This window comes from Pyrgilauda ruficollis, unplaced genomic scaffold (assembly GCF_017590135.1).
Source record: "Pyrgilauda ruficollis isolate IOZ18807 unplaced genomic scaffold, ASM1759013v1 scaffold343, whole genome shotgun sequence".
Lineage (NCBI taxonomy): Eukaryota > Metazoa > Chordata > Aves > Passeriformes > Passeridae > Pyrgilauda > Pyrgilauda ruficollis.
The window spans coordinates 19,552-46,537 of record NW_024524856.1 but is presented as its reverse complement, the minus strand read 5'-3'; the positions used below and the strand labels follow the sequence as shown (position 1 = coordinate 46,537).

The window sequence follows — 26,986 nt, the reverse complement described above, 5'->3', positions numbered from 1 at the left end:
GTAGCACTGCTTTCTTCAGCTTCTCCCCCCGCCCAAAATTCCTGTAGCAGCCCCAGATTATGGTAGCTCTAGCTAAGGGTGATGTGCCTTGTGTGGAAATATTGTTACTCTCCCAAGTCATCTGAAAGGATCATTACAACTAAGTGACTTGGCACTAACCGGAACCAAAATTGCTGCTGTGGCTGCTGCTGCAACTGGAACATTTCCAGCTTCAGACACCGCAGGCACACTGAAGTCAGGCTGGCACACAGCAGGTAACCAGTAACTAATTAACACACCAAACACACAGGAGACTGTGGAAAAACAAGACTGCTGTAGTTATTCTTTAAATGAGCAGGCCACAGCCAGCAAAGCTCTGAGGTGAATACACTTGACATAAGCTTCAAGAAAATACAGTTAAAGAATTAAATACAACAAAGACATACTATATTACTTTACCTCTTTGCTTGCAATCTGAAGCATGGTATTGAAGGAATCTATGTTTAAAACTATGAAGAAACCTGGACCAGAATAAGGATGTCCACCTCAGAACTGAAATGGTATCATTTTGAACCATCTATGGCTCAAATAGTTAAAATACCCTTCCTGTAGATAAGCAAAGGAAACATTTAGGAGGACCAAGGGAAGCTTGAAAGAATTGAGAGGACTATCTCTTCTGCTACGTGTAGGATAGGCTGTTTTTTTAAGAAATACATCAAAACAAGGAAAGAAGCTGACTTAATTTACTGTTTTTTCACTATTTTATTAGACACATATATGAAAAGTATATTTAGCCTTTTAACTTCAAGTATTTCAGATCACCAAATTAGCACCCTAGCTACTTATAATTTAGTAGCTATTAATTGCTACATGGAGAAAGATAGAGCACATATCAACAGCTTTCCTGTTTGTTTTTACATGGAAGTTAACATTGGACTCTACTAGTACCTCTCTAAAATGTCACCAGCAAATGTTGGGGGTTTTTCTAAGGTGCAAAGAAAAGGTGAAGAAAGCTCACTTCAGACAGGATTACAGTCTTGCAGAGATTTGGAGAGACACATCCTGGAATCTGCCTCCCGAAATACAATTTGGAGTTTTCAGAGCCTAACAATTTTCCTTTCAAAAAACTCATCTGTAAAGGAAAACCACCCTTATTTCAAATTACAATAGGCAGTACTATAGCATCTAGAGACTCCTGTCTGCAAGGACCCTATTAGTGCTTCTTGGCATTTGAAGCACACTTGAAGTACAGGTGTTTAAAGGACATCTAATTTCTTTCACAGACTAAATACCCAAAAGTCACAGCAGCATATCAGCTCACTCATGTGAGGCTTGGGAATTCTTCAGTGAGGAGCAGGAGATAAGCCATAATCAGGGTGTGTAGGTGCATAACTTTAAACAGAAATCCTCAAGGGTAGGGCACGAGAACTACACATAGTAAATAAGTATAACTCATGCTCAAGACTAAATAGAGGGTCATGTATAAAAACAGTCAATGGAACTACATAATCTATAGATAAGGCACTATGTTTTTGTCGGTACAGGTCCTTTTGTAGGTACAACTCTAATGGGTGCCTTCACACTTCTTTTCCCCACTTTTGCTATGCTTCTGTTCCATAAACGTGAAGTATATTCTCATCCACCACTGTGCTGGACTCCTAGTTAGGCTATGTACTGAAGAGACTGAACTCTACGAGGATAAATAAAATAGTATGTCTCTCCCACTCTTTTGCTGCTCCATCAGCTGCAGGCTCAAGTACAGTATTACGAATTAAACCCATTTAGACCATGACAGTGTGTTCACCTATGCTGCAGTCTCATGTCTTTCTCTCCTACCTCAAATTACAAATTATTTAAGTGCAATAGCTCTTACTGCTGCCTTTGGTGGATATCAAATCACAGCCACAGATAACCTTGTTATCTGCAGGTGCAGGTTGGGATCACATTGATCCGGTTTGTGGGGCTGTGGCTGAAGGTCAGACATCCCTGACTACATGAAACTAAGCCTGAGGTGGAAGATAAAATATCTGAAATTCAGCTCTACAAATTCTGCATAACCTTAGGCTCGGACTAAATTTCCTTTCCATGTGTCCTGCTCTTCCTTTATTCCCCTTGCCTTTGATTGAAACTTACGTGGTGCCCACTTACTTAAGCAACAGATTTTAAAAAACCGCAGAAATCAGTGAGCTTTCTTGTAAGGCTCAGGTGATCACAGACCGGAGTTCATGGTGTTTTCTCACGTATTTTCATGTATTTACTTTGCACATTCAGTAGCATATTACTAGCAGGAAAAATACAAAGTGCAACAAACAAAAAACCCCAGAGGACAGCCTGCACTTTAATGCAATGAGTAGTTTTAATTTTCAATCAACACCACTGCTTTTAACCCGCACTCCTCCCTTACTTTTAAAAATTAAGTTTGTCTAAAAAACCCCCAAAAATCACATCTGGATGCTTGACACAAACATAAGCATAAAAAGTAAGTATTTTCAGAAAATATCAACTGTAAAAAATACTGTGTCCATTAAAAAAGAGGGAATTCAGAAACAGAAATTTAAAAATTTAATTAAAGCTATTTAGAGAAGCAATGGTAATGCTGTGGTGAGAACTAGACCATGGCATCTCACTGGCAGCAGTGTCTAACCTCAGAGCAGCAAAAATTAGTAGAGCAGGAATAACTTCATAACTGGCACATTATAGCTAAAGTTTCACTGTTTGCAAAATAAGCAATTCCTCAGGGTTTACCTGAGAATGAAATGTATTCATAGTTGTAAAAAAGATTTTATGATGAATGAGCTATACAATATTATTTTTACTTCGATAAAATAGTTCCATTCTAAGCCTTAATAAGTCATTTTAGGGATACATATGTACTACTTTACCTCCCAAGTCAGACAACAGTTCCTAATATTTGTTTTAAAATTAAAAAGCCAGATGGATCAGTTGACAGAACTGCAGTTTTGAACTCTTGCTATGTTAACTCATTGACAGAGGAAATTAAGATGTGGGCCTTCTATGTGGTGCATGGGACAATTCCAGAGCTTAGTATCAACTCACGGCATCAACTCTTGAAGTCTACACTCTTTAGTGATCTTTCAAATTAAATTTGTATTTCAGTAAACAGGACAGCTGGAAATTGGTGTTCAGTATTACTTCACAGTAAATGGAAATGCTGAGAAGTTAATTTAATGAAGAAATATCCCACAGAAGCATCCAAAACTATGTAACCTCAGTATATTTTTTACTGGACAGGATACTCCAACAGTACAAGCTTAGAAATTCCTGTGAGGATACTTCCAAGGCAAATGGACACCTTCTCATGATTTCACAATCTTCATTGTGAGCTTGTGGCAAAACACATAATGGAAAAACGGTCACTGCAATTTTTTTCCCCCTACATCTGGCTTTTGGTTTGTGCTTTGGGTTGCTTGTATTTTTTTTTTTTTTTTTTGGCAAAAATGCAAGCCATGCAATAATGTTAACACAGCAGGTTGACTGTTACTCAGAAGACATTCTCCAAGTAATGTATGTGTAATATATACACATTATGGATATAATCTATCCATGCAATGGGCTACTAACCTTCTGCTACCTTTGGAAAGAGAAAATACTACAGAATCACAGAATTAGGTGAGTTGGAGTAACTCTTAAAAGAGTTAAGTTATTCACGTCATTAACTTCTAAATCTCTGGATTCTGCAGTAGACAGGGATTAGTTCACTGCTATAAGCACCCTGCTTCTGACTGGGCTATGTTCTAGCCACATCAGAACAGTCTGAGATAAGTCCACTGCAGTCTAGAAGAAACTATTTTCAGAAATGCTGCATACTTGCACAGGGAATGTCTGGACTGTCTGGAAAAAAGTAAGTAAATACAAGTTACAGACTCAATGTTTTCTACTGAAATAAAATGTACATAACTGAATCCATTGTGTTTAAAACCAACCAATCAAACAATATCATTGTTTATTAAATGTTGTTGTAATACAGTTACATTTATTTAAAGCAGATTGTTTTACACATTTTAGAAATTATTTCTCTACAATAATTTTGCAAGTTCTACTATCTATATTTTACCTAACACCGTTCCTTTTTGTTTATTTTAACAGATCTGAGACATTTTTGGTGGCAAGAGTAGACTGACGTAAGAAAATAGCTGTAAGTTAACACAAAGGCAAAAATCCACCTAGTTGAGACACCCAGCAGATGAGTTTGAGGACTTTAATCTGAAATGTGGCTTGCTTGCATTAAAGTACTAAGTACATTTGCAATCATAACACTTTGTGTTATCACTTAATTCTTCAGACAAAGATGTGAAGAGGGTTATACTTTCCAGAGCACTAACTGGCCTGATGTGCAATCTCATTCACAGACTCTCTGCCAGGTATTGCAAGGGGGTGGCATGAAGGGCGTTATATAATAAAAGCACTGGGAATAGTCTACTGCTCTTTCTTCTGCTACCAGCAAGAGGTTAGCTGGAAAAAATAACAGTGCAAGCCAATGCCAGACATTTCTATTCTGATTTGAGGAAATTGTGATAAAAATAAAAAAATACATTCCAGGTGATATGATATGGATTCTAAAACAAGTGACAAAAAGTTATGTGTAGAAAGTAGCCAGTTTGGGAATGCCAAGAGTTACAGAAGCCATGTTGGTCCCTATGGTATCACTTCATAGTAAGCACACCCAGTCACACCCAGTTTGTGTTAAGGCATTTTGCATAATACTCCCTGAGGCATCCATTTCACTCTTCAATTAAGGAAGGTTTTCTGTCCTCATGTCCCTATCCTGCTGGGCATGCCAATATGTATAAAAAGAGGGGTAAAAAGCTCCTAGTTATTTGCTACTTTAGCAGTCTGCTTGTGATTGTTTTCCTCAAATATATTATCAAGCTTCCATCACATTCTTGACCAGGTGACCAAAGGTACTGTAAACCTAAAACTTCAAAAAGCTAAGGAGACTTGCATTTAGCACAGCCTAAGCTTTCACATAATACACAATCTCTCTGACAATATTTCCAGAAAAGGTAGCACACTTTACACAGAAAAGGAAAGGGCAGGGGAAGGTGAGGGATTTTGTTGCAGAAACTGATTAATGCTGCTTTGAAGGGGTTTTTGATGTGGTATCAACGTGTTTTTCTGCACTGTCAAGTAAAGTACAGTTGGAGCATAATTTTGCCTTCTTCATTCAGGTAGAAAATAAACGGGATTTCCCTACAAGGTCTACACTGGGAGTTTTGGTAGCACATCTACCTTAGCCAACAGTAAAGAGAAGGCATGTTTTTAGCTATGCTAACTGCAACCACGAACTTGGACATCACTGTTAAACTGGCAAAATGTCATAGATAAATGTCATAAAAATACCACATCCTTACAGGTCTCAGATTAGTGAAATAAATATGATGTCTATATAAATATGACAACTTCGCGTTGCCTATTACAACCTTGAGTGCGTTAAATACATTTATAGCATTTCGTCTCACCAAGATTTTCAAAACCTCAGAGAACAAAGGATTTTATTTGTGTGTCAGCATAAAAATCTGTGGAATGGCTTGTGGAGCCTCCAAGTCACCAACTGTGACCAACAAAAACCTGTATGGGATGACTCCTCTGATTTTGGAGAAAGTTCAGTTGCTGTATCTTTGTGAAGACTAAATCACTGTCATACCACTGACTATGGGAAAATCATTATTAAAACAGCTGAGCAAATAATTACTTAGAAGAGGAAAGAAATGGACACTTACCCACTCACAAGTTCACAGCAAGCAATACCAATACAATACACTTTTACTAGAAATACTCAAAATCAAAACAAGAATTAAACAACACTGGACAGCACTGATAAATGTTTTATATGAAGTATCTACAAATATACTTAGAGATACAGAAACCCACGAAAATATTCAAAACCTATTTCTTGAAAAAATCCAAAGATTGTCTCTGTAATTAAAAAAAATAGGGTTAACAGTAAGCTGAACACAGGTATTGGAAGATACATATTGTTCTGGGAAGAAGGGCAGAAAGCAGAGAAGAGCAGAATTAGGCATTGTAAAAAATCTGTCAGGCTGTAAGAAGGGAGAGCACAAAGGAAAGAGAACCTGAAGATCATTTCAGAAAGAACACTACTCTCAGGTTCAGTTGGGCGTTTATGACAGACCTGCCAGGCTGCATTTCAGCCAGATGCCCTACCTGGATTATCCTCAGTGCACTAAAAGGGAGGACAGTAGCTGTGGTGAAGAGGGATTTAAAATGAAAGGAGCCAGCTTTAGACAGAGTGAAAGCAGAGGAACCTGTTGGAACAGCAGCTGCCCACCAAGGTGATACAGACAGCTGGCAAACAGCAGCCTCTCAGACAGCTGCAGCAAGACAGGCAGGAGCTGTCCTGTCAAGATCCTTCACACAGTATACATGAAACTGAAGTTTTGGCTAACTAGTGACTGAAGTAAATAAAAATATAATAATAATAATAATAATAATAATAATAATAATAATAATAATAATAATAATAACAACAACAACAACAAGGCGACAACACCAGATGTATAAAGATTAATTATTGCTTAGGAAAAATGCTTAATTAACTCAATGTATTTTACATTGTGCATATTTTAGAAAGCTTATTTTACACCAATTAATTTTCTTACTGACTGCTGGAAAGAAAAATACCTTGAAAAAAGCAAAAAGCAGAGTGGCCATGAAATCACACTGCTGGCAAGGGAACTGACTCTTAGATAGACTCTTTAGATGGTCTCCTCTCAAATAATAATAGAAAAAAATTTAAAAGGATTATGTTTCAGGGTGACAGAATTTCTTTAAATTAAGCATTTACTAATGCACTTAGTCAAAGTCCACAACATAAAGCTCCAGCAATTAAAAAGTTTACTTCAAATATGTACCATAAACCCAAACTCCCTTGACGATTAATTGCATTGCATAAGAGTGGCTCTTAAGAGATACAGTCAATAAGACCAAAAAGACATGGTTTGTGCAAATTATGATTCCTCATGACTTGCATAGACCTCTGACCCCTTGAAAGCCATTCTGATTATACCAGGATAGTTTTTATGAAATGAGCATGACATGCTTGTTTTATTTCATCCACAGTTTTCATCTCCATCAAGAACAATCACTGTCTGTTAAAGAATAATTTATTCTTATGTCAAGCCCTTTTGTTATTCTTTGCAGATGAGTCATGAGAGTAGCTCTCTTAAATCTTTGCTTTATTAAGATAGTGAACTTGCTGTAGTCAAGAAAGCATGACGTAACCATGAGGCACAGATAAAACCTGGACAAAATTCAATGCAAAATAAATTCTTAATTGATTTGAGATTTAAAAGACATTAATATAACAGACTTTTTGAGTGAACCAAGTGCCAAGGAGAGATGTTAGATCATGTACCCTGGAGTTAAAGATTGTCATCCCAAGAACCTCAGCTGAAGCTACAAAAGTACACTATTATCAAACAATGTATTTTAAACCAGAGAGAAACATGGAAACATGGGGTTTATGGAAGAGCTAATTCTTTAAATGGAAAAATCAAAAATCTGCTAAAATCTATGGTAAGAGTAAAAACTCTTATGTACTGCCACCCGCTTTAAAAGACATGACACATAAATGGATGCATTCATAGGTGTCTATTAATTTCGATATCCTGTGTTGTTAGCTACATATCATAGCAAAGATAAGATGTAATTATTGCCATTCCTCTTGCTCAGTTGGTACCTATGCTCTGTTCAGGAGATGCCAGATAGAATATTATTTTGGACACTGGATAGTCTAGATATTCAGTAACAGCTATATCAGTTCCATGAATCATAGAAGAAAGGGTTTTCAAAATATGAGACAGCTGCACAAGTAATACTTTTAGATTATTATTTCTATCACAATAAAACGATATATTGATTCAATAGGTCAAGTGGTCAATCTTGAGTTAGGACCCAGAACTGATCAGGATGATTAGAAAGCAAAGACAGGCCTCTCACCATGTCTATCTTCATGGTGGCTCTAAGACTCTCAGATATGTTCTCTAGCATGTTTAGACTAAGATCAGCTTTTTGATATAAAGAAACAGACCTTGAGATTGTCAGATTTTACATTAGATATATAATTCAAGTAATCCTTTGGGAAAACAACATCTTTTTCTCTGGAACATGTCCAGAGAAAGCAGAGCTTTCAGGAATAGGAAAACACGAAGGAAAACATGGGGAAAATAGTATTTAATGTCACACTGTTAGTAAAGAAAAATATATTGGCACAACAGCATCAGAAAAGCTGCATGTCATTGATCAAAACATCTCTATTTCTCATACATTCAAAACTGAAGCCAGGAGGAAAGGGAGGAGGGAGAAACATTTTAGAGACTCTGATAAAGCTCTAAAATAGAACATTCCAAGAGCCAAAAATTATAGTACAACAGTCCTTTTAGACTTCAACAGGGGGAGGACAGAGCTAGAATATTACTGATCAACAGTTTATAAAAAACTAATGGACAGATTTTAGAGATTCCAATCAAGTGTGTAAAGAATGAAAAAATTACATCCAGATCCTTTCAGAGCAGAATGGGTCAGCCTCATTTCCCAAAACATGATTCTGCAAATAATTTAGCTTAAGAAAAAAAAGTTTCAGACAATGTCTTTTTCTTTCCATCAGCAAATACTCTGCTTATGGATTATCTTCTTCTAACTCAAATGAAAAACAGCCATCTTTTCCCCAACACCACTGACGTTTTAAAGTGGCGTGTAATATGTAGTAGATACACAGCATTTTGTGTTTTCAGAACTGTGAAATCACTCACTGTTGCTCAGAACAACTCAGTAAATAAATAAATAGACACAAATGAGAGTAATATCTTTACTCGTCTTAAATTAAGCATGGGAAGGGAGGGATCACCAAGTTTCCTCTTGCCCTGGGACAAATACACTACATGCACTTACTACTTTTCCTTTTAAAACAATTAGCCATTTGGAATCTCCACTGTCTCTAATGGTTTTCTGCCTCACCTCAACTGGAATTCATTCCAAGAATCTTACATGCTAAAAACGGTCTGAGTAATCCTGCTGTAATTCTTAAAAGCTGCATGCCACAAACAACTGACTATATTACAGCTTTAGAAGGCTCCAGGATACTAAATTCCCATGCAGTTTTGTTCATGTTCTGCAGCTACCCCAGCAGAAAGTTCTGTAATAGATCATCTACACTGCCATTCGTGACCCAATAGGAAAGCACTTCTATTTGTGTTTGGTTCAGCATACTTATTTTCCTTTTCCTAAAGGAATTAAATAATGTTTTTATCCCGTGTATGGAACCTACCAATCACCAATCAGTTCACGAGCTTTAATGAAGTGGAAAATCAAACTGCTTTTAATTTATGTCTTTTTTCCCCATTATACACATGTATTTTCTGGAACAGTTAAAAACACCTTTTACAATGTGTCCCAACACATACAAAAAAAATTCAACAGAATCACAAGACACCAGTCCTCATTCAGCCACAAAACACTTAGAAAATGCTATCCTTAAATCTGCACTGAGCTTTTTAATAAAAGTAGAACTCTATTTCATACTGGTAATTTCAGCTTTCATATAAAAACTCAATAAGAACATGGGTAGGCCTATGTCAGTAAACACTGATCATTTGCAAGATTAGTTAAATCCTCAAGTATTAGTTTGTCCAACTAACCAAAATTACGTGATCTTCATTAGTATACTGCTTAGACAATCAATATTTTTTGGCGACAACATCAAAGAGTTACTTTTTACATGTCATCCAGTCTTAGATAAAAGTATTTTACTAAAACTAAACAGGACCCTCTCAGCAGTGCTGTAAAACTGGAACTTCCAGGTAGTTTAGGACTGCACTTTTTTTTAATCACTTTGACAAAAAAAAGAGTCACAAAAAAAAAAAAAAAAAGGTATTAGTTTTGTGTCCACAGATTTTTATATGGGTACATTTCAATTATAATTTGGAAATACTGTCAGGCGTGCAAAGAAATATTTCTGGGAACATGACCAAGCAAAGGACTGTACTCTCTGTCCTTTGCAGTATCTTTTTACTTCAGTGTTCATTTTAGTTCATCACAATGAGAAGCAATGTTTTTGTGGGGCTTAAAAAAATTTAAAAATATTTAAACTTATACAGAAAAATTATTATATAGCAATGAGTTCATAATAATAATCAATGTATTTGACATATAACTATGAATTGCACACCACTTGTTAGGATGTTGCCAGGTCTTCATCTTTCTGCATGTTATATTTTATGCAGGAAATGCAGCAGCACTGACAGCAAAACACAGGTTAATATCATGAGACATTGTAGCAATGCTGAAATGTCCATGCCTTCCCTCTGGTCACAAAGGTTTCAGTTTATCTAAATCAATTGTTTTTCATAATTTCTGTTAAAATGCCACAGACAAGTTAGTAAACCACCAGATGGAACAGAACTAAGTTAAACTTCACAGGCATTTATTCTCAAAGCATTCAGTAATGTTTTGTTCTCTTCTTAAACATTTTGTTTTCCCTTTTAAGCTGCCGTAAGACTCTGGCTTTAGGCAAGAAGAAGAAGAAGAAACAGTAGTGGCACTGTGGAACTTCGAGGCATATGACATTTGCAAATTACTATTACTACAGTTCAGAACAACCAGAACTAACTACATTCAGAGAGCTTACAAATGCCATCACAGAAAAAAAGCTACTGAAGAGGATATTTCAGGAGATTGCATGAGGGCTCTCAGGGAAAAGGTAAAGGTACCCTCATAAGATCTATTATTACTTATGGCCAGTGGTCATCAAACCTAAACTCTGAGGAGACAGCTATTTGCAAAACAGTAATGTGACACACAGGAATTTCAGTAAAACTCAGCATGGCCATCATAACTTTTGGGTTCTCCAGGAACAGCCCTCTCACAATGCCAGTTTGTCAAGGAAGCTTGACTTTGCACAAAGTATTCGACAACAAAAAACTCCTAAGGCAAAAAACTCAAGCCATAAATTCTCCATAAATCTTACTTTCATCGTTAGGCTTTTAAATACTGTGTAATCTTCAGGAACTCTGTATCTATAGGTACACAATAGGAATGGGTTTTTGTCAAAATGGTTTTGCTGGATCAACATCACTTGGGATCAGCCTCCCCTAGCTCATGCCAGCCTTCGGCGCTGTTGCTCACTGTGTTCCACTACTGTACTGGTTTAATTGCAACAGTTCATTTGCTGAAACATCATGCTAATTAATCACGGGGCAGAAGCTTGCCTTTGTGCCAAGAGAACCAAGCCCTTTCTCCAAGCATCTGCAGCCTCACACAGTCAGTCCTGCCAGAGGAGGGATTCCATCTTCCTTGACTGAAGAATATAAGTGAGAACTCTGGAGGACCCTGTACAGTCTTGGGGTGCAACATAAATAAAAGGACAGAGACAGGGAAGAAGTAGACTAGCACATGCAAAAGGCAAAGGGATCAAGGGCAGCAACAATAAATAAGCAACTGCAAGGGAGCTGAAAGAAAAGGCTAATGAAAACTGAGAACACACAGTGCATTTAGTGAAGCTCTAAGGAGGGCAGAAGAGAATGAACTGCAGGCACAGAAAACAAAGAAGCAGAAAAGCCTACTCAGAGGCAAACTATAAAACCAAATGAACATCTGCTGATTAAGCTACCAGGCTCTAAATACAACTATTATGAACAGGAGAAAAAGAATGCTGACAATTTATCTTAAAATATATAAATTGGAAGACTTCATGGTCTAGAAATCCTCTGTGCCACAGTCACCTTTTTCAAAAATCTATTTTCTCTAAGTTACTAGATCACATGTTCTCTTCAAGCAACGCCACAAAATCCACATTAAAGCTACAACACTGTCATTCTTTAAAAAAGCCTGTACCAATTCAGCCTATCAGTAAAATCCTCTAAAAATATTTGTTTTGCTAAAAAACTGTTTCAAGTATAATTTCATAACCATGCTCCAGCTAGATACATTCCTCTTTGCAAGGCCAAGCCAAGCAACTTCAATTGAAATACTAGCTTGATGAATAAGATTATTGATAAATCATGGTAACATAGTGAAATTAATAAACTGAAATTTAAGTTCTTATACATTACAATGACAGAATTGCTTGAATCCTTAAACAAAATGCACTATAAGGGACAAAGCGTCACTGTCATGGCAATGGTACTGCATATTACTGGATTTCAAATCTAATACAAAGCTTACTTTATCAGTTGTTCTATTTATATTTTCTGTACAAAAGACAGGGTTTGACACTTGGTCTAAATAAACAATAATCACTAAATCTTGGTAGCATGGTTCTTTAACTATTCCAGGATAAGTCAGATAGATGATGTAAGACCATCACTACCAACTGTTCACAATTCCCATGCAGACAAATAAATAGCACAGCTTTAGACAGCCTAGTTTGATGGGGGAAAAAATCTAGGAAACATCAAAAAACTGAACTATAACTGGACTGTGAATTACTTCACTGACTTCAAAAGACCACATAAATCCATTATTTTCATTTCTCAGTAAAATCTCTGCTGTTAGATTTAAAAAGTGAATGCAGACTCAGTTGTCAGAATGATGCCCTGAAACCCTTTGAAGTCACGAATCAGCAATGGCAAAAGTTCACAGGAAACTCACATACCTTCTTATCTTAAGTTTGAGGTGTATTTCCTCTTGACATCTTTCTCCCTCCCCCTTTCCCAATGGGTGCTAATTCCTGTCCTCAGCTTTTCCTACACTGTAGGAGTTCCTCCATCCTGACGGTGCCAAGCACCAGTGTTCGCATGACCGTAATAGAACAGTGGTGCTAAGAAAAAGTCCTTTCACGGGAAAGGGAATAATTTTTAACTCTGTTTTGATCCATTAGGAACTGTGTTTATACATTGTGAATGAGCCAGACTGTGTGTGGACTTTAATCACTGTAGAATTTCCTGCTTCTCAGAAATGGTGTTCTATGAGTGCCTGACAGTAACACACAGATCTACCAGATAAATTTGTCATCCTCAGGGATTTGGTATTATGCAGCACTAAACATCCAGAACATCCATATCCACATCGGAATTATTCACATTCTTTTTAGACTGAATTTACTATGAATGTGTCTTTGAAATCCAAGTTTAACTTCAAAGCTGATTTAAGTGAACAAACTGAGCTGGATTATGGATTAACAGAAAACTCATTATCACTAGAAACTCCCACATTACTGTATTTAAAAAACAAAATCTAAATTTAAACTTCCCTACTGTGATTTATTTCTGTAGTACTGCTTTTTCAGATCCTTATGAAGGCAGCATTATACAAGACAAAACATACATAATGTCAACATCTGGTAAGAACTAAAACTGCAGAATTCTTCCTTTGTTCTCTAGGAAGGAAAACATCTTCCATGAAAAGCCACTGTAATTTTCTCTAAAAATTAGCAGCAAAGGCACAAACAGTGGAAAGGTTTTCCCCTTCTAATGTTTTCCTCTTTTTCATCAGTGTAGATCATCCTTTGTAGCACTTTGCCTTTTTTTCTTTAGATCAGAACAATGAAAAAAATCTACTGAATTCTAATCATACCATTCAACAGAATGAAAGTAAATGTTTAAATAAACTGACAATTTCTGAAGCTTACTAATTCCTTTTAAGGAATTATTCATGCTAGGATACTATCCTCTCTTGCCACTCCAAGACAGAAAAGTTTCTGACACAATTAATTCAATAAATGTTCTGCAAGTGAGTATTTTGTTTATTCACAGAAAGTTCCCTTGGTGTTTTTAATTTTTTTTTATTCCAATATATACCGTGCTCCTATCATTTTCAAAGGCACAACAATTCATGCACTTACAGAAATATTATTTGACCACTTTCATAACCACAAGACAGTGGAGTTTATGATTCAGAGAGGAGAGAGGTGGTCAAAAATCAAGATCACAGCTGTAGATTTCACTCAGACCTCTCCCTGGAAAAGTTCTGTGGGAGAAGGTTCTGAAGGGAAAGAGGCCTGTGGAAGTGGGTGGACATCAAACTGAATGTGAGCCAGCAATATGCTCTTGCTGCAAAGAAGATGGATAGATTCTGGCTGGATTAGGCAAACTACTGACAGCAGATCAAGCTATGTGAGACTTCTGTTGTTCTCAGCGCTGGTGAGGCCACAGGTGTGACCTGCTGTGGAGTTCTGGGTGCAGTTCTAGGCTCCCCAGCACAAAACTGACATGGACATACTGTCAGCAAAGGGACACCAAGATGATGGATGGACTCCAGCTCTCTTATGGGGAAAGGCTGAGAAAGCTGGGTCTGTTCATCCTGGAGAAGGAAAGTCTCAGGGGATCTCACCAATGTACATAAACTCCTGCAGTGAGGCTGCAAGGAGGGCAGATCCAGGCTCTTTCCAGAGGAGCCCAGTGACAGCACCAGAAGTGATAGGCACAGACTGAAACACAGGAGGTTCCCTCTGAACATCAGGAAACTCCTTCTCCCTGTGAGGGTGACTGAGCACTGGTTACTCAGGGGGGTGGTGGAGTCTCCCTTCTTGGAGATATCCAAAAGCTTTTCACAGTCTTGGACACTCAGCTCTACTTAATCCCACCTGATTAGGGGCTTACACCAGGTGATCACCAGAGGTCCCTCAACCACTCTGTGATTCTATAAAGGGAAATGACATCTCATTACTTAAGAATATGATTATGTAACATTCTGAATGAGATATGACACTTACCTATAACTCATTGGCATCAATCATATTTAAAAGTGCTTAAATATACTATAAAAAGAGATTCAGCCTAACACACAATTCAGAAATACAGGAAGTTAAAATAAATTCTCACAGGAAAGGAGAAAATCTACCTTCATGAAAAGCAATTAGCACATTTATTTTCATTCCAGAAGGGGTAGGTATTGAAATTCAACCACATGGAGTTTCACAAAGAAAGATAATTATGGGTATTCATAGGTATTCAACCCTGCAGAATGTGAGACAGAATCTGTAAGTTTTAAAAAGCATGGAAAAAAAGTTCTGCATTTTGCAGATCTCTCTCACCAAGTAACTAAATTAATACAGATCTCCATGCAATTATGACTTGACATCTATGAATCAATACATTTTTTTCCTATTTTGCTCCACAGGGAAGACATCCATTAGTGGAAGAGGAGAAATAAAGAGATTCTGTCCATTCTTTAATCCTACACCTCATAAGACAGAAAAATATAATTGGAAATGCTGTTAACAATTTTTTTTCTTTACATATACCCTATTTGCTTCAGGCAGAAAAAAAAAATTCTCCCAAAGATTTACTTTACTTATGTATTTCACTGAAATTAACTGCATTATTAGTTAGCATGGGCCAGACCTTCCACCAGGTGTGTTATACCTGGCAGATCATTGACCTGTGCTATACCAAACATCAAGAGAGAATAATCTCTTCGTACATGAGTGAGATCACAACACACACAAAGAAAGAACCAGCTGATGAACAGGTCAACCACCATGAATTTTTAAAATAAAAAGATCCAAGTACACTGGGAACTCAGTTAAAAAAAAAAAAAAAAAAAAAAACACCAAAAAACCAAAACAAAAAACCAACAACAAAAACCAAAAAAACCCTAAAACCAAAAAAACCATCCCCTAAGTCAGTAAATTAGACAAAAGCAGCATCGGTAGCTTGGAAAAAATTAAGCTGTACAATACTGCAAAAAAAACCCAAAAACACAGAGAGATTAAAAAAGCAACTTATTAAGATGAAACATTTTATATGTAATGTAAAAAGAAAAAGAAGTCAAACATGTAAAACAGCGAAGGACAGTTCTCAGTACACCATTCTAAAGGGGGTACCTTGTCTTTTCTGCAGATGACAAATATCCACTTTGGTTTCTGCACATGGCTGCAAAACCCAAGCACATGAATCCAGGCAAAGGAAGGACGATTCAGCTGACATGCCTCTTGAGGAGTGGCAGTCCCAAGTACAATTAACAGCCAGCTAGATTCTACTACCTCCTACCTGGCAACAGATTAAGAGCAAACAAACTGTGCAATTTAGATAGGATGCAAAGTTCAAAAGATTATCAAACTAGAGGCATTCAGTCCCCTGAAGGATAGGAAGCAAACCAGCACAGTTGGGATAGGATTATCACAGCCTCTTGTAGATGAAGACCAGATAACATGTCTTTGCAAGCAAATGTGACTTTTGGGTTTACAGTCTGCAAAGGGAAGACTTTTCAAGATAGGCAAGCACCTGTGTTGCTTTGTGGGAACGCCACCTTCAGCCAAACCTCTGTGGACGCGGTTCAGAAGGACAGTTGAGTTGTCACTGGAATAGTTTTGGACTTTCCACATAGCATAGTAACGATCTTGTAATCTGTCACCACAACCATGAATCACAGTTCGGTGTTGACAATTATAATTCCATCACTGCAACCAAACAATTTACTTTTTTTGGCAATGTTTCAAGAAGTTATTCTGGCAGATCAGAAGCCAGAGGTGCTGTTGTGAACCTAGCAAACACTGAAATAGCCTCACATTTTAAAATGCATAAATGGCCTGTTTTTAAAACAGTACCTTATTTCAGTTATCAGTAGATGGCCATAATCCTGATGTAAATTTCTATTTTGGGATGTACTACATTTTAGTGATGTCCCAATAACCTGCAATAAAATCCAGCAACCACCTTCTGAAGCATTTCAAAAATCTGCAAAGGTTACCGGGGGTAATGTATAAAACTTAGCATGCAACCAATAATATTACAAACAGCCATAAGGGGTATAGCTAAGCATACTGAAAAAATACTTCTTTTCTTTATGTTTGGGAGGGCTGAAAATATTTCTGTCAATATTTTGATTTTAATGACAAATTTTCATATATAATTACAACAGAGAGAGAACATGTAAGCCAATTGCTAGGGTATTAATGAATATTTCTATTCATTAGAGATAGTTAAAATCTAAATCTACAGAAAATATACATCATTCATACAGACAATTAACTTATATGGGAAATTCTGACATGGGACTGCCTAAGGCAGTTTGTCACCAGTGTCAAAAAGCCTTCTTTACCAGCATCAGATCCCCATACCAAACCTCCATCCCTTAGAATCTTTGAACTCAAAGACCATCGCAGAGTACATAAACTGGCATATTACTACTACATGTAATAATATGAACTTATAATAATTGTAATAATATGTAATAATTGGACTACAGAAGAGTCCAATTAAACCTTTCCATGCTACCTGAGAAGCAGAAACTCTAATCACAAGTAATACCTACAGCTAGAAGTACCATGCAATGTCACAAAGACAGTAAAACCAAAACATAAGGAAAATACCCAGAAGTGACATGAACACGTTTCCTTTTCAATTGTACATAAACTACTCAGAGCCCCAGAAAAGGAATGTAATGACACCCGAATGTAGGTGACCAAAGCAATGACACAGCCTCTCTTCATGCCCACTCCTCCTATATACACAGCACAGAAACTTGTGCCTTTACAAACCTTAACCTTGCAATCTATGGATTCTTCTTTCAGAACCTTTTATGCATCCCTTTACAAACTACAAATCCAGAGACTGCACAGGAATACATAAAAATACCTTCTGAAAAAAGAATCTTGTAATTGTTCCCACACAGAGCCATGTTCTGGTATGTCCAAGTCTGATCAAAGGCAATAACACTTTTTCTTTTCCAAGTTAGAAGAGGAGGAGGGAAAAGATTACAATCCCTATCTCCAAAAATCTTCCAGGAATGAACTCTGGCTTTTTTATCTATGGATAAAAACATTAAGTCTCTAAAAGGAATCAGACAATCCAATACATTGTTAATGGTACTTTCACAGTATATATTTGTACTAACAGATTTTACAGCATATAAGGCATTTTTCAAACATGTTTTTTTTAGGAGCAAGGGATATTAAAATATCAGGCAGATAAGTTACATAATCTTTGTCTTTTTTTCATTAGGAGGCTGCAGAAGAGCATTATCAGTGCTGACAGTGTCTGGGCATTTTGACTAATCTTTTTATAGTGCTTCAATTTAATAATAGCCAAGCCTGGAACACACTTTGTGCCTGATAAGCAGCTCAAACAAATCCAGGAAAAAACATTTTCTTTGAAGTCACGATGTTTTTTAACACTGGAAATACCATGCACACTGTAAATTACATATATTGATCATGCCGGAGCACCTTCAGCTTGACTATGGACCCAGTGTAAAGGCTGCATTCAGATTGATAGTCACTGTCCAGGAGCATGCCCATTAAAGTTTACCACTGAAGCTTTTTCTTTAAGTTATTATAGATACATCAGTGCAACAGAGACACACTGCAAGTCTTTAAAATCTGTGATTGTATTTCACATCTAATGTCTCCACATTCCTCATAACAACAGCATGGGAAAATGTCAGGCTTGTAAGGTTGATTAGTGCTTCACAAAGCCCATGTGAACCAGGAAAGAGGAGAGAGTTCATTCAAAGATTTGCAAACTTTACCTCAGCATCTCTGAAGCACTAAAGCTGGGAACACTCTTGTAAGGCTACAGGTGTTGCTACCTCCAGCTCGCCACTAGAAACCACTTAAGAAAGTTTTCCCTTATGGTACCTTGATTTAAGCACACTGGGTTGCAGTGCTCACTTTTCTAAGAGTTTAGCAGTTCACGCTGTTCACCTTTTTGGTTTGCCTACTGTTAGGAAAAAATCAGTTACGCAACTTTATCAAGATTAAAATAACTCTAAAATATGCCATGGTTGCTGTTTGATAACCACATTCCATTCTGTTCTATTGTAAGGCTGCAGTATTTTGAAGGATTAATAATTTATCACATTTCCCAAAACATCCTCTGACTGGGGAAAACACACCATCTCTGTTAGCAAGGCATAGTACACCCTTCTGTGTTACAACCTGCACAGCTCTGGCACTGACAGCCAAGGCTATCTCTGTAGCAGAGATGGAATTGCAGTAGAATATGGTGTTTACCTGCTCATGAGAGGTATTGGAAATACCCTGGCACATTTGTTGCATGATCAGGGATCATTCAGGAAGCAGATCAAGTATTAGGGTGCTATTTGCTCACTGATTTTCTTGGAAGACTACCAAGCTCAGGAAGATAAAACAAGTGTTTGGGATTTAATCCTACCCTGGAACACATAAAAAACCTTTTCCTCATTCCATCAGTGCTCTTTCCCCACACGAAGGTATGGTGACAGCACAAGCTGACACCTGTTCTACAGGAACAGAGGCACACATGGAAAAGTACCTCAGGGTGGGGATGGTCCCTTCTGAACTCTTCCTCTGCCAGGGAGGCTTTGAGTGATGTCCTGCTCCTCTGCTGATTACCCACCTCACCCCACAGCTCCCTCACACTCACTGGACTTGTGTACATGACTTCAAACCGTGCAGCCCCTCTTATTTCTGCAATTCTCTTTCTACAATGTTCTTCATCAGAGTCTAGTTTATAAGTAGAGCAGCAGTGGAACACAAATCTGAGAAGGAACTGCAATATCGTCCTACTGTAAAATTACTAAAAAGTCAGAATTTAAGCCTTTCAGACTTGGTCCTTTCTTCACATGTAAGATTTTGGTGAAATCCTTTGTATGAACTCATTTTTCTGCTTCCTACAAACACCAGTCTTGAAGCCTATCCTTCCTTCTCCTCCCCTAAATTTTAAACACCTTGTTGTTGAAACAAACAAAAAAGTTAGTAATTTTTCCAAGACAAACAGCCCATCTGTTTATTCCAGTCAATGTTGAAGGGTTAAAGAATGAAGCTGTAGCTTCATTCATTAATTTTCTATGAAGCTGTAGCTAATGCTGTCACTTACAACATCTGTACCCTAAACACCTGGCCTCCAAACATCAAGAAGCAGGAGGTATAAAGTGTGCACCTAAAGCAGCATGCTATCTCCTAATTTTGCCATGCAAAAAATAATAAAATAAAATTTTCAGATGTTATACACCATCAATGCATGCAGCAAGTGCTAGAAGAACACAATAAACAGTAACATTATACAAATCAGCTGTAATACCAAACATATTGCTTTACTATAATACAAGCCCTTACATCATTACAAAATCTTTTAGGCACAGTCTTACTACCAGCAAATTCACAAGGCTCACTTAATGAAAATTATAGCAAAGAACACAGCTTGGCTTTTAATTCAAGGATAAAATTTATCTCTTTAGTCTGTAATTGAGAAAAATATCATTAAGCTCTGCACTTAACATCTCCTTCACATTCCTGCACTAATAATTTTAACTGTCCCATCATTCGGCCCAGGCATAACTGGTGGCCACATTCAGTCCAATAGGTGTACCAGTTCAGACAAGCTCTCTCTATTTCAGCACACCATCTCTGCAGTGAATGGCCAGGAGAGCAGGTAAGATCAGTGTTAGTATGCAAGGGATACCTCCTCAGAATGCTGGGGTTTAAAGCCAGGTAGTGTCTTTGAATTTGGAAGAAAATACAGATTAGACAATCTACCTCCTTCTAGATGAATACCTCTTTCTGTGGACAGACAATTTAACAGGTACAAAGCATTTACATTCTGATACAAAGTTTCATTTTTAATGATGTATAAAACTGTCTGCAATTATGGGCACCCCACTGTTAACCTGTACATGTTTTCAGTAAAATTCATTATGTTGGCTGTAAAAATATGCCTTGTGTTTACAACAAAGGCTTTCAGAATTGTATGAGTAAGAAGCTGAAGGGAACCAGTGAGAGCTTTCATAATTTGGATATTAAGTTATGCATAAAAATCACATCCTCCTTGATTCAAGCCTTAAAGGCAATCTCTGCAAATCGTGTTAGAAGGCCCATTTCATAATAGTAGAACAGAGCTTTTTTGACTACTGTTACCTATTTACAAAGGTACCACAGGCTCCTGTAGATCCTCACAGACTACATAACAGTGTTGCCTCTCTTACAATATCTTATATATATATATATCAAAGAAACCCCGAACCAAACAAAACACCAAGCCTAACACCACCTTGCTAGGTTTCTTCTAACTCTCTAGGCAGGTACAACATGACAAATCCACCATAAAACAGCAAACTGGATAATCTTTCCTTCTTTGTACTTGAAACTTGAAGGCAAAGAAGAGCAGAAGAAATGGGGTAACATGAACTGACATGTTTTAATAACAAGACAGCTTGCACTCTGGAGCTAGGGAACCACAGAGCATGAGTTTTGTGGAGGTCTGAATGACTTACCACAGAAATCAGATTTTTTTTTCCATCTGCTTTCTGCATGACCTTTGGATGGGAGCAAGTGAGTAAATAAAGACTATCAAAATCCCTATTTACCCGGACAAGAGTTTAGGAATAGCAAACATCAACTATACACAAGTTTCTACAATCACACTGTGTCTTGGACAAGAAACATATCCTTTAATTCTTGCCAAAGACAGATGTAAATCTCAGGTAGAAAGTTCTAATACAGATGGAATGAATTGCAATACATGTAATTTCTTTTTTGTCTAATGTATCCAGTCAAGAATGCATGTATTATATATCTTCAGGGCTTTGTAGCTTTCCTGTTTATTTTAATAACAGTAGCTTCATGCCTAGAGCTCCATGTACTGAGATAAAAAGATCAAGGCAGCTACACGAAAACCCACTGTGCATCATGTGAATCATAGTACTGTCTGTACTTGGTCTGTTATCGTATTCACCATTCAGATATGTATAGCAGTAGCAGCCCACTGTAATATCAGCATATGAGCTGTCTGTAGAGGCAGAGGTGCAGGTGAACACAAACTAAGACATCAGCCATTTATTCAAGTTCCTGCTGTAGCCATTTTTCCATCATTTAAATGAACACAAGGCTACTGTCCTTCACTGATCACAAATAAACATGGTGTATAGAAGACAGAGTCAGAAAGGAAGGAGAAGAGCACAACAAAGATGGGGAAAATACAGATACATAAACCATAGGTACAACGTTTACCCAGGACGTTTTAACTTCCATTACAGCTAGTACCAGTCACCAAGAGAGAAAGGTCTAATAGAAGCATAGATATTACAGAGAGCTGTTTGAGAAATTAACAATTAGGGATGAACAACTATCAACTACATCTCAGAGTACTTAGGCATCTTCTTCCCTAGAGAGGTGGAATATGATGTTTCTGCGAGGCTTCTGTGTTTCACTGAAAACCTGGTGTTTTACCCAAGATCACTGCTGAACCTCATCCAGCCCTTCTTGGTGACTGGCTAAGGTTCACTAACACAAGCAGCTCAAACTGCAAAGATGAAGATGAGCAGCAAGCAAATGATGATAAGCAGCCTGGGAAAGCTAGGAGTTTTATGATCTTCTCTGCTATATCTGCAGTCAAAAAGGGGCCTATTTCTAACGCACCTGTAGCACGGGAGTACAAATGTGAACTAAGGACTAAAGAAAGCTTGTTAGGAAAGAAAACCCACCTAAGCAATGACATCGCACGGTCATAGACTCCTTTCAATATCTCCCATGTTAAAACATCAGAAAGAAAAGGTATTTCTCACAGCAAAAGTCTTACTCAGGCAATGCATGAAGGAAACACGAATAAGTAATTTCAAAGCAGCAATGTAAATACTACCTGCTCCAAATACTGACTCCAATATCAATTCTTTGAGACACTCCATGATCTATGTTATCTTGAAAAGTCTTGAAAATTAAATGTTGAGGGGATAGAAAGCAGTAATCACCATCAGTACAACCACAGCCAGAAACTGACCAAAAGTAACCCAGGCTTTTATGCTGAATTTATAAACTCCACTTATGCTGAAATGCCAATATAGAATTTCTAAGCAATACTTTGAAAAAAGTAACACAGAAATAATGAAATTTAACTATTTTCATTTTAAGGAGAAATGCATATGACATTTCTTTTGCCAGAACCTCCCAGTCACAAACCTACTGTCCTCTAGTATGGCAGGGTACAGCACTTGCTTAACTCTCATGTATTTACTATGCTTCCCTCTACATTGTTGTCTCCCTCAATAGCCGACTGATTTATTCCACTTATATAATTTTCCCATTCTATACCTCAGTGTCTCCTCTCTCTATACAATTAACTCCAAAAACTGTTAACTCTTATTCTGCCAAGCATATCCTATCCTTAAATAAACAAGCATATAAAGGATATGTCATAGTAAATGGTGTATCAAAAAAATGGGCAAAAGGAACAGAGAAGCACTTCGGTTAAACTGGGACATGACAGACTGCAGATTCAATTTCCTACAAAATGACCTTAATCAAATGATTGGGATTTCATAGCACAACTAAATTAGCAGTTCTCAGTAAAGCCCATAAGGATTACACATCTAAGACATTCCAGTAACTGCCAAATGTATGCCACTTCTAAAGTATTTATTAAGAATTTGCATAACATCTGATATGGCTTTAATTTCAAATTTATTAAAAACATACACAATCATGTTACACTAAAACATATCCAAAATTATGAGAAATAACAGCTTGACTGTGGTTTCCAGTGAAAAAGGAGAAAGTTTCTCATGACTTGTTTTCTTTTAGGCAAGGAAGGAAAATAACCTAATTCATCTAACCTAAACAAACAGTATCACCTTGGCTAAATACAAGTAAAACAACTTCTGCCAATGTTGCCTTACCAATAAATTTTTGTCATTTTCTACTCACCCCACTTCCCTCCTAAATCAATCATCATCTGTTTAATCTCAGCTGAGATCTCCATATTTCACCTACTGCAAAGATGAATGTTGGGTATAAACACAGCTCTCGGAGGGAAGGCAATCACTGCTGCAGGGTAACAGGAAAAATGTCTCTACATGGTTGCAATCGTTAGCCCTTCACCACTCATTCAGAGCAAAGCAGCAGAAAAGTTCAGGTCATTTCCTGGCTGGCACAGCAAGTTACAGCAAGATACACATTCTATTAATTTTTAATTGCATTGCTTGCGGACTGAAAGCCCGAATGGGGAATGTTTCTTTTTAAAGCGTAAAGAAGGGCACTGAAACTGCTTACCTCACTCAGCTCTGCAGGGGACTCATTTCCATATTTCATAGCAACTCCAGAATTCATGATTAGACTTCTCAGGGCTTGACGATTTCTGCAGATTGTAATGCTTCAAAGCTTTGTTCAACTGATTCAATACTTTCTTCTCCAAAATTTTTCTCTCTTATATATTTTGCTCTAGACAGCCATTTTCACTCCAACTTGGGAGTTTAAGTTAATGATGCAAGATCTTCTGGAAGAGCCAAACTGGTTTTGACTTCACAGACAATCCATTGCTTAGAGAGACTTGTTAATAATGTGAAGTGCTCAGAGAATGCAGGGAATGAAGTGCTTACCAGGATCCCAGGGCTGTCTTAGTCCATCTACAAGGCATGCTTCATCTCTGCTGTCTGCTTTATGCTGCTCTTTTCTACAACTCCGTTAAAGGGCATCTCTCAATGCTGCTGAACATGCTCAGAAAAATCTGACGAGCTTCACACAAGTTCACAGAGAAATTAAAAGGAGAGTGCTGCTACAGTTCTCAGTATTAGGGGAGGCAGAAAGAAAAAGAGAAGAAGGCTCCCTTCCCCGAGAGAAACCAATGCTGCACTTCACTCTAAAGTTTCCCCTGCCAGTGAGCCTGGAGTTTAAGTGGTTTATGACCAAACACAGCTGTCTTGCTGCTGGCTAAAGGGTGCATGGAAGGGGCGGTGCCAAAAGGAGAGCGCAAGTGGGAGGGAGAGAGAGAGCTACAGAGAGTTCATTTTGGATCTACAGGCATCTCTCCAGCTTTCTGCATACTAATTACTATATAGAAAACTATACAGCTAAGTAACAGGAAACGCCACCTGGATAACAATAAATTGGATTCCTATTTCCCTATTCCTGTGTGCAATTAAGTAAGGAAAAATGAGGGGCTGTAGGAGGTGGGGGGTTGTAATGATTTCAAAAGGTCAAACAAAGTAAGCCTAAAAGCACCATTAGAATGCTGCAGATTTTACAAAACAGACTGACATTTTACAAAGGGTTCAGGATATGCTACTAGAAGAAGGAGAGAAAAAAGCATTTCCTTTCAACATTCTGCTATAAATAGAGGGAAAATCCTTAATAAATTGGATTTGTGGACATGCTATACCCATTACAAGAAATGACAACTCCTTTTCCCCTTTCCTCAGCTCCCTAAAACACAGTGACATTCCCACACACTTTTTGATTGGATTCTGATTTACTCTTTGAGTCAGATGTAGGAAACACAGTCCTCTGCAGCTGAAATTTATCTGACCATCTTAATACAATATATTATTGAAGTGCCAAATTAGTTCAGAAAAAAACCCCAAATATAAGAGTCAGGAATAAATGCTATACAAGCTGTGCCACTATCCCTGCACTCTGGCAAAAATATTTTCATGGGAAACAACGTACTCCAAGAGCAACATTTTGAAAATAACCATGTGAGTTTTTTTTTTCCTTTCTCCTCTGTTAGTCACAAATTAGTATCAGCATGCAGACACAGGGATAATTCACCCCAATTCACTACAAGAAGTGCTTTAAGATCTGGAATCCAGAAAACCACACCTATATTGCTCTATAGTGCTGCAGACTCATTGCACATCCTGGGTCCCTGTCCTTCCTCCATGCCCAGCACCAGGAACTGTAACACTCCTGTGGCTCACAGGGTAACAAGAATGCCACAATCTCATTCCAAGATGTTTCACTTTCATCCTTCAGGGGTCCAGTTTGCTTTAGCACAGTCTGTATTTTGGAGTTTCCTGTCCTCTTCTCATGCCCACTTTGCACCACCTCCACTCTCCATGTTTTCCCCATCGAGTGCATCCTTCCTGTCCCATCTTCACATTCAGGTCTGTGTATATTCCTCCTTATTCATCTGCTTTGTTTTCCCGCATATGTTTCCAGTTATGGCCCCCCGAAATCCTGGCGAAGGGCTGCACTGCTCTCTGCTGGCAGAGGGACGGTGTCTCACGGCACAGACTGTGCTGTCCCCTCCAGTGGGTAGGGAGCCAGGGGAGCGCAGGCTCCTCCAGACTGCAGCACGGGAACAGCATATCCACAGCAATGCTGTACACTGATCTCCTGTACATTGAAGTGTGATAAAGAGGGATCTGTACCCAGAAACAAAGGTGCTCTATAGTGACTCAGCACATTTTTCATAGATAAGTTAAAACCCAACAACTTCCATTAAAACTTCCTGCAACTGACACAGTACATTTAAAAATCTTTTATCTTTTCAAAACTAGGCTTTCAAAAACAAGGTAGTCTTTCGTATTTTGTATCACTACCCATATTAAATTTATTTTCCTGTTTATAATCTGCTCTGATCCTATCTTCATCCAGTTCTATCACATCTATCACAGGCTTACCAGCACAGAGGTGAGCCTCAGTATTAATACTAAGAATAAAGTTCTGAAGTTTTTCCTTTTCTAAAGGAACTCGTATTAATTATGGGTTCAATAAACAGCACTTACCATGCTCTATCCCTATCCTGCCAAATACTTCCCTGCTGACTCTGAACAGGCATTCAGAAACTAGGAGTTCTGATTTATTTTCTTCAAAACTCACCATTGTTTGTCCATTTCTGGCAGAGCAGCCATCAGACCAGAGCACATGGTACTACATCCCAAGCAGGACACTTCAGGATCTGAACTAGATCCACTCAGCATTCTACACCTATGCTGCACAGAATTTTTTCCTGCCTTTTTCCTACTCTATGCAGTTACATTGTTGAAAGAAACAGAGACTGTTTCTTTCAACAACATCAGAATTCACACACAGAATTAGGCACAGCTTCAGTTGTGCCTAAGAACCTGGGAGATACATGCAGGTACTTTCAGAACAAAGTTTGTTTAACATTTAAAAATTAATTCTAACTCATGTGCAGATGAATGAAATGGTCAAACCAAACTCTGATATGAAATGATTTTACTTTAACCCCAGACAATTCCCACTGCAACCTCTGAATACTTGCACTGCGTGGCACGGGATTAGACATTTCTCAGTTGGAAAGCATAAAACGTTAACTAACTCATAAAAACTGGCAACACTTGTTTAAACATCCTTATAAACTGTGCAGGCATTTCTTTA

General features: G+C 37.8%; 1 protein-coding gene across 1 annotated transcript in view; it reads right to left on the bottom strand.

The window, feature by feature from the left end:
- Positions 1-24,549, bottom strand: part of LOC121357713 (colorectal mutant cancer protein-like) — an 81,172-nt gene extending 56,623 nt beyond the window's left edge. The window contains exon 1 of the mRNA XM_041475250.1: positions 23,918-24,549. Coding sequence (XP_041331184.1) covers positions 23,918-23,974 — 57 coding nt within the window. The 5' untranslated portion in view covers positions 23,975-24,549. The remainder of the gene's footprint in view (positions 1-23,917) is intronic.
- Between the last annotated feature and the right edge of the window lie 2,437 nt (positions 24,550-26,986).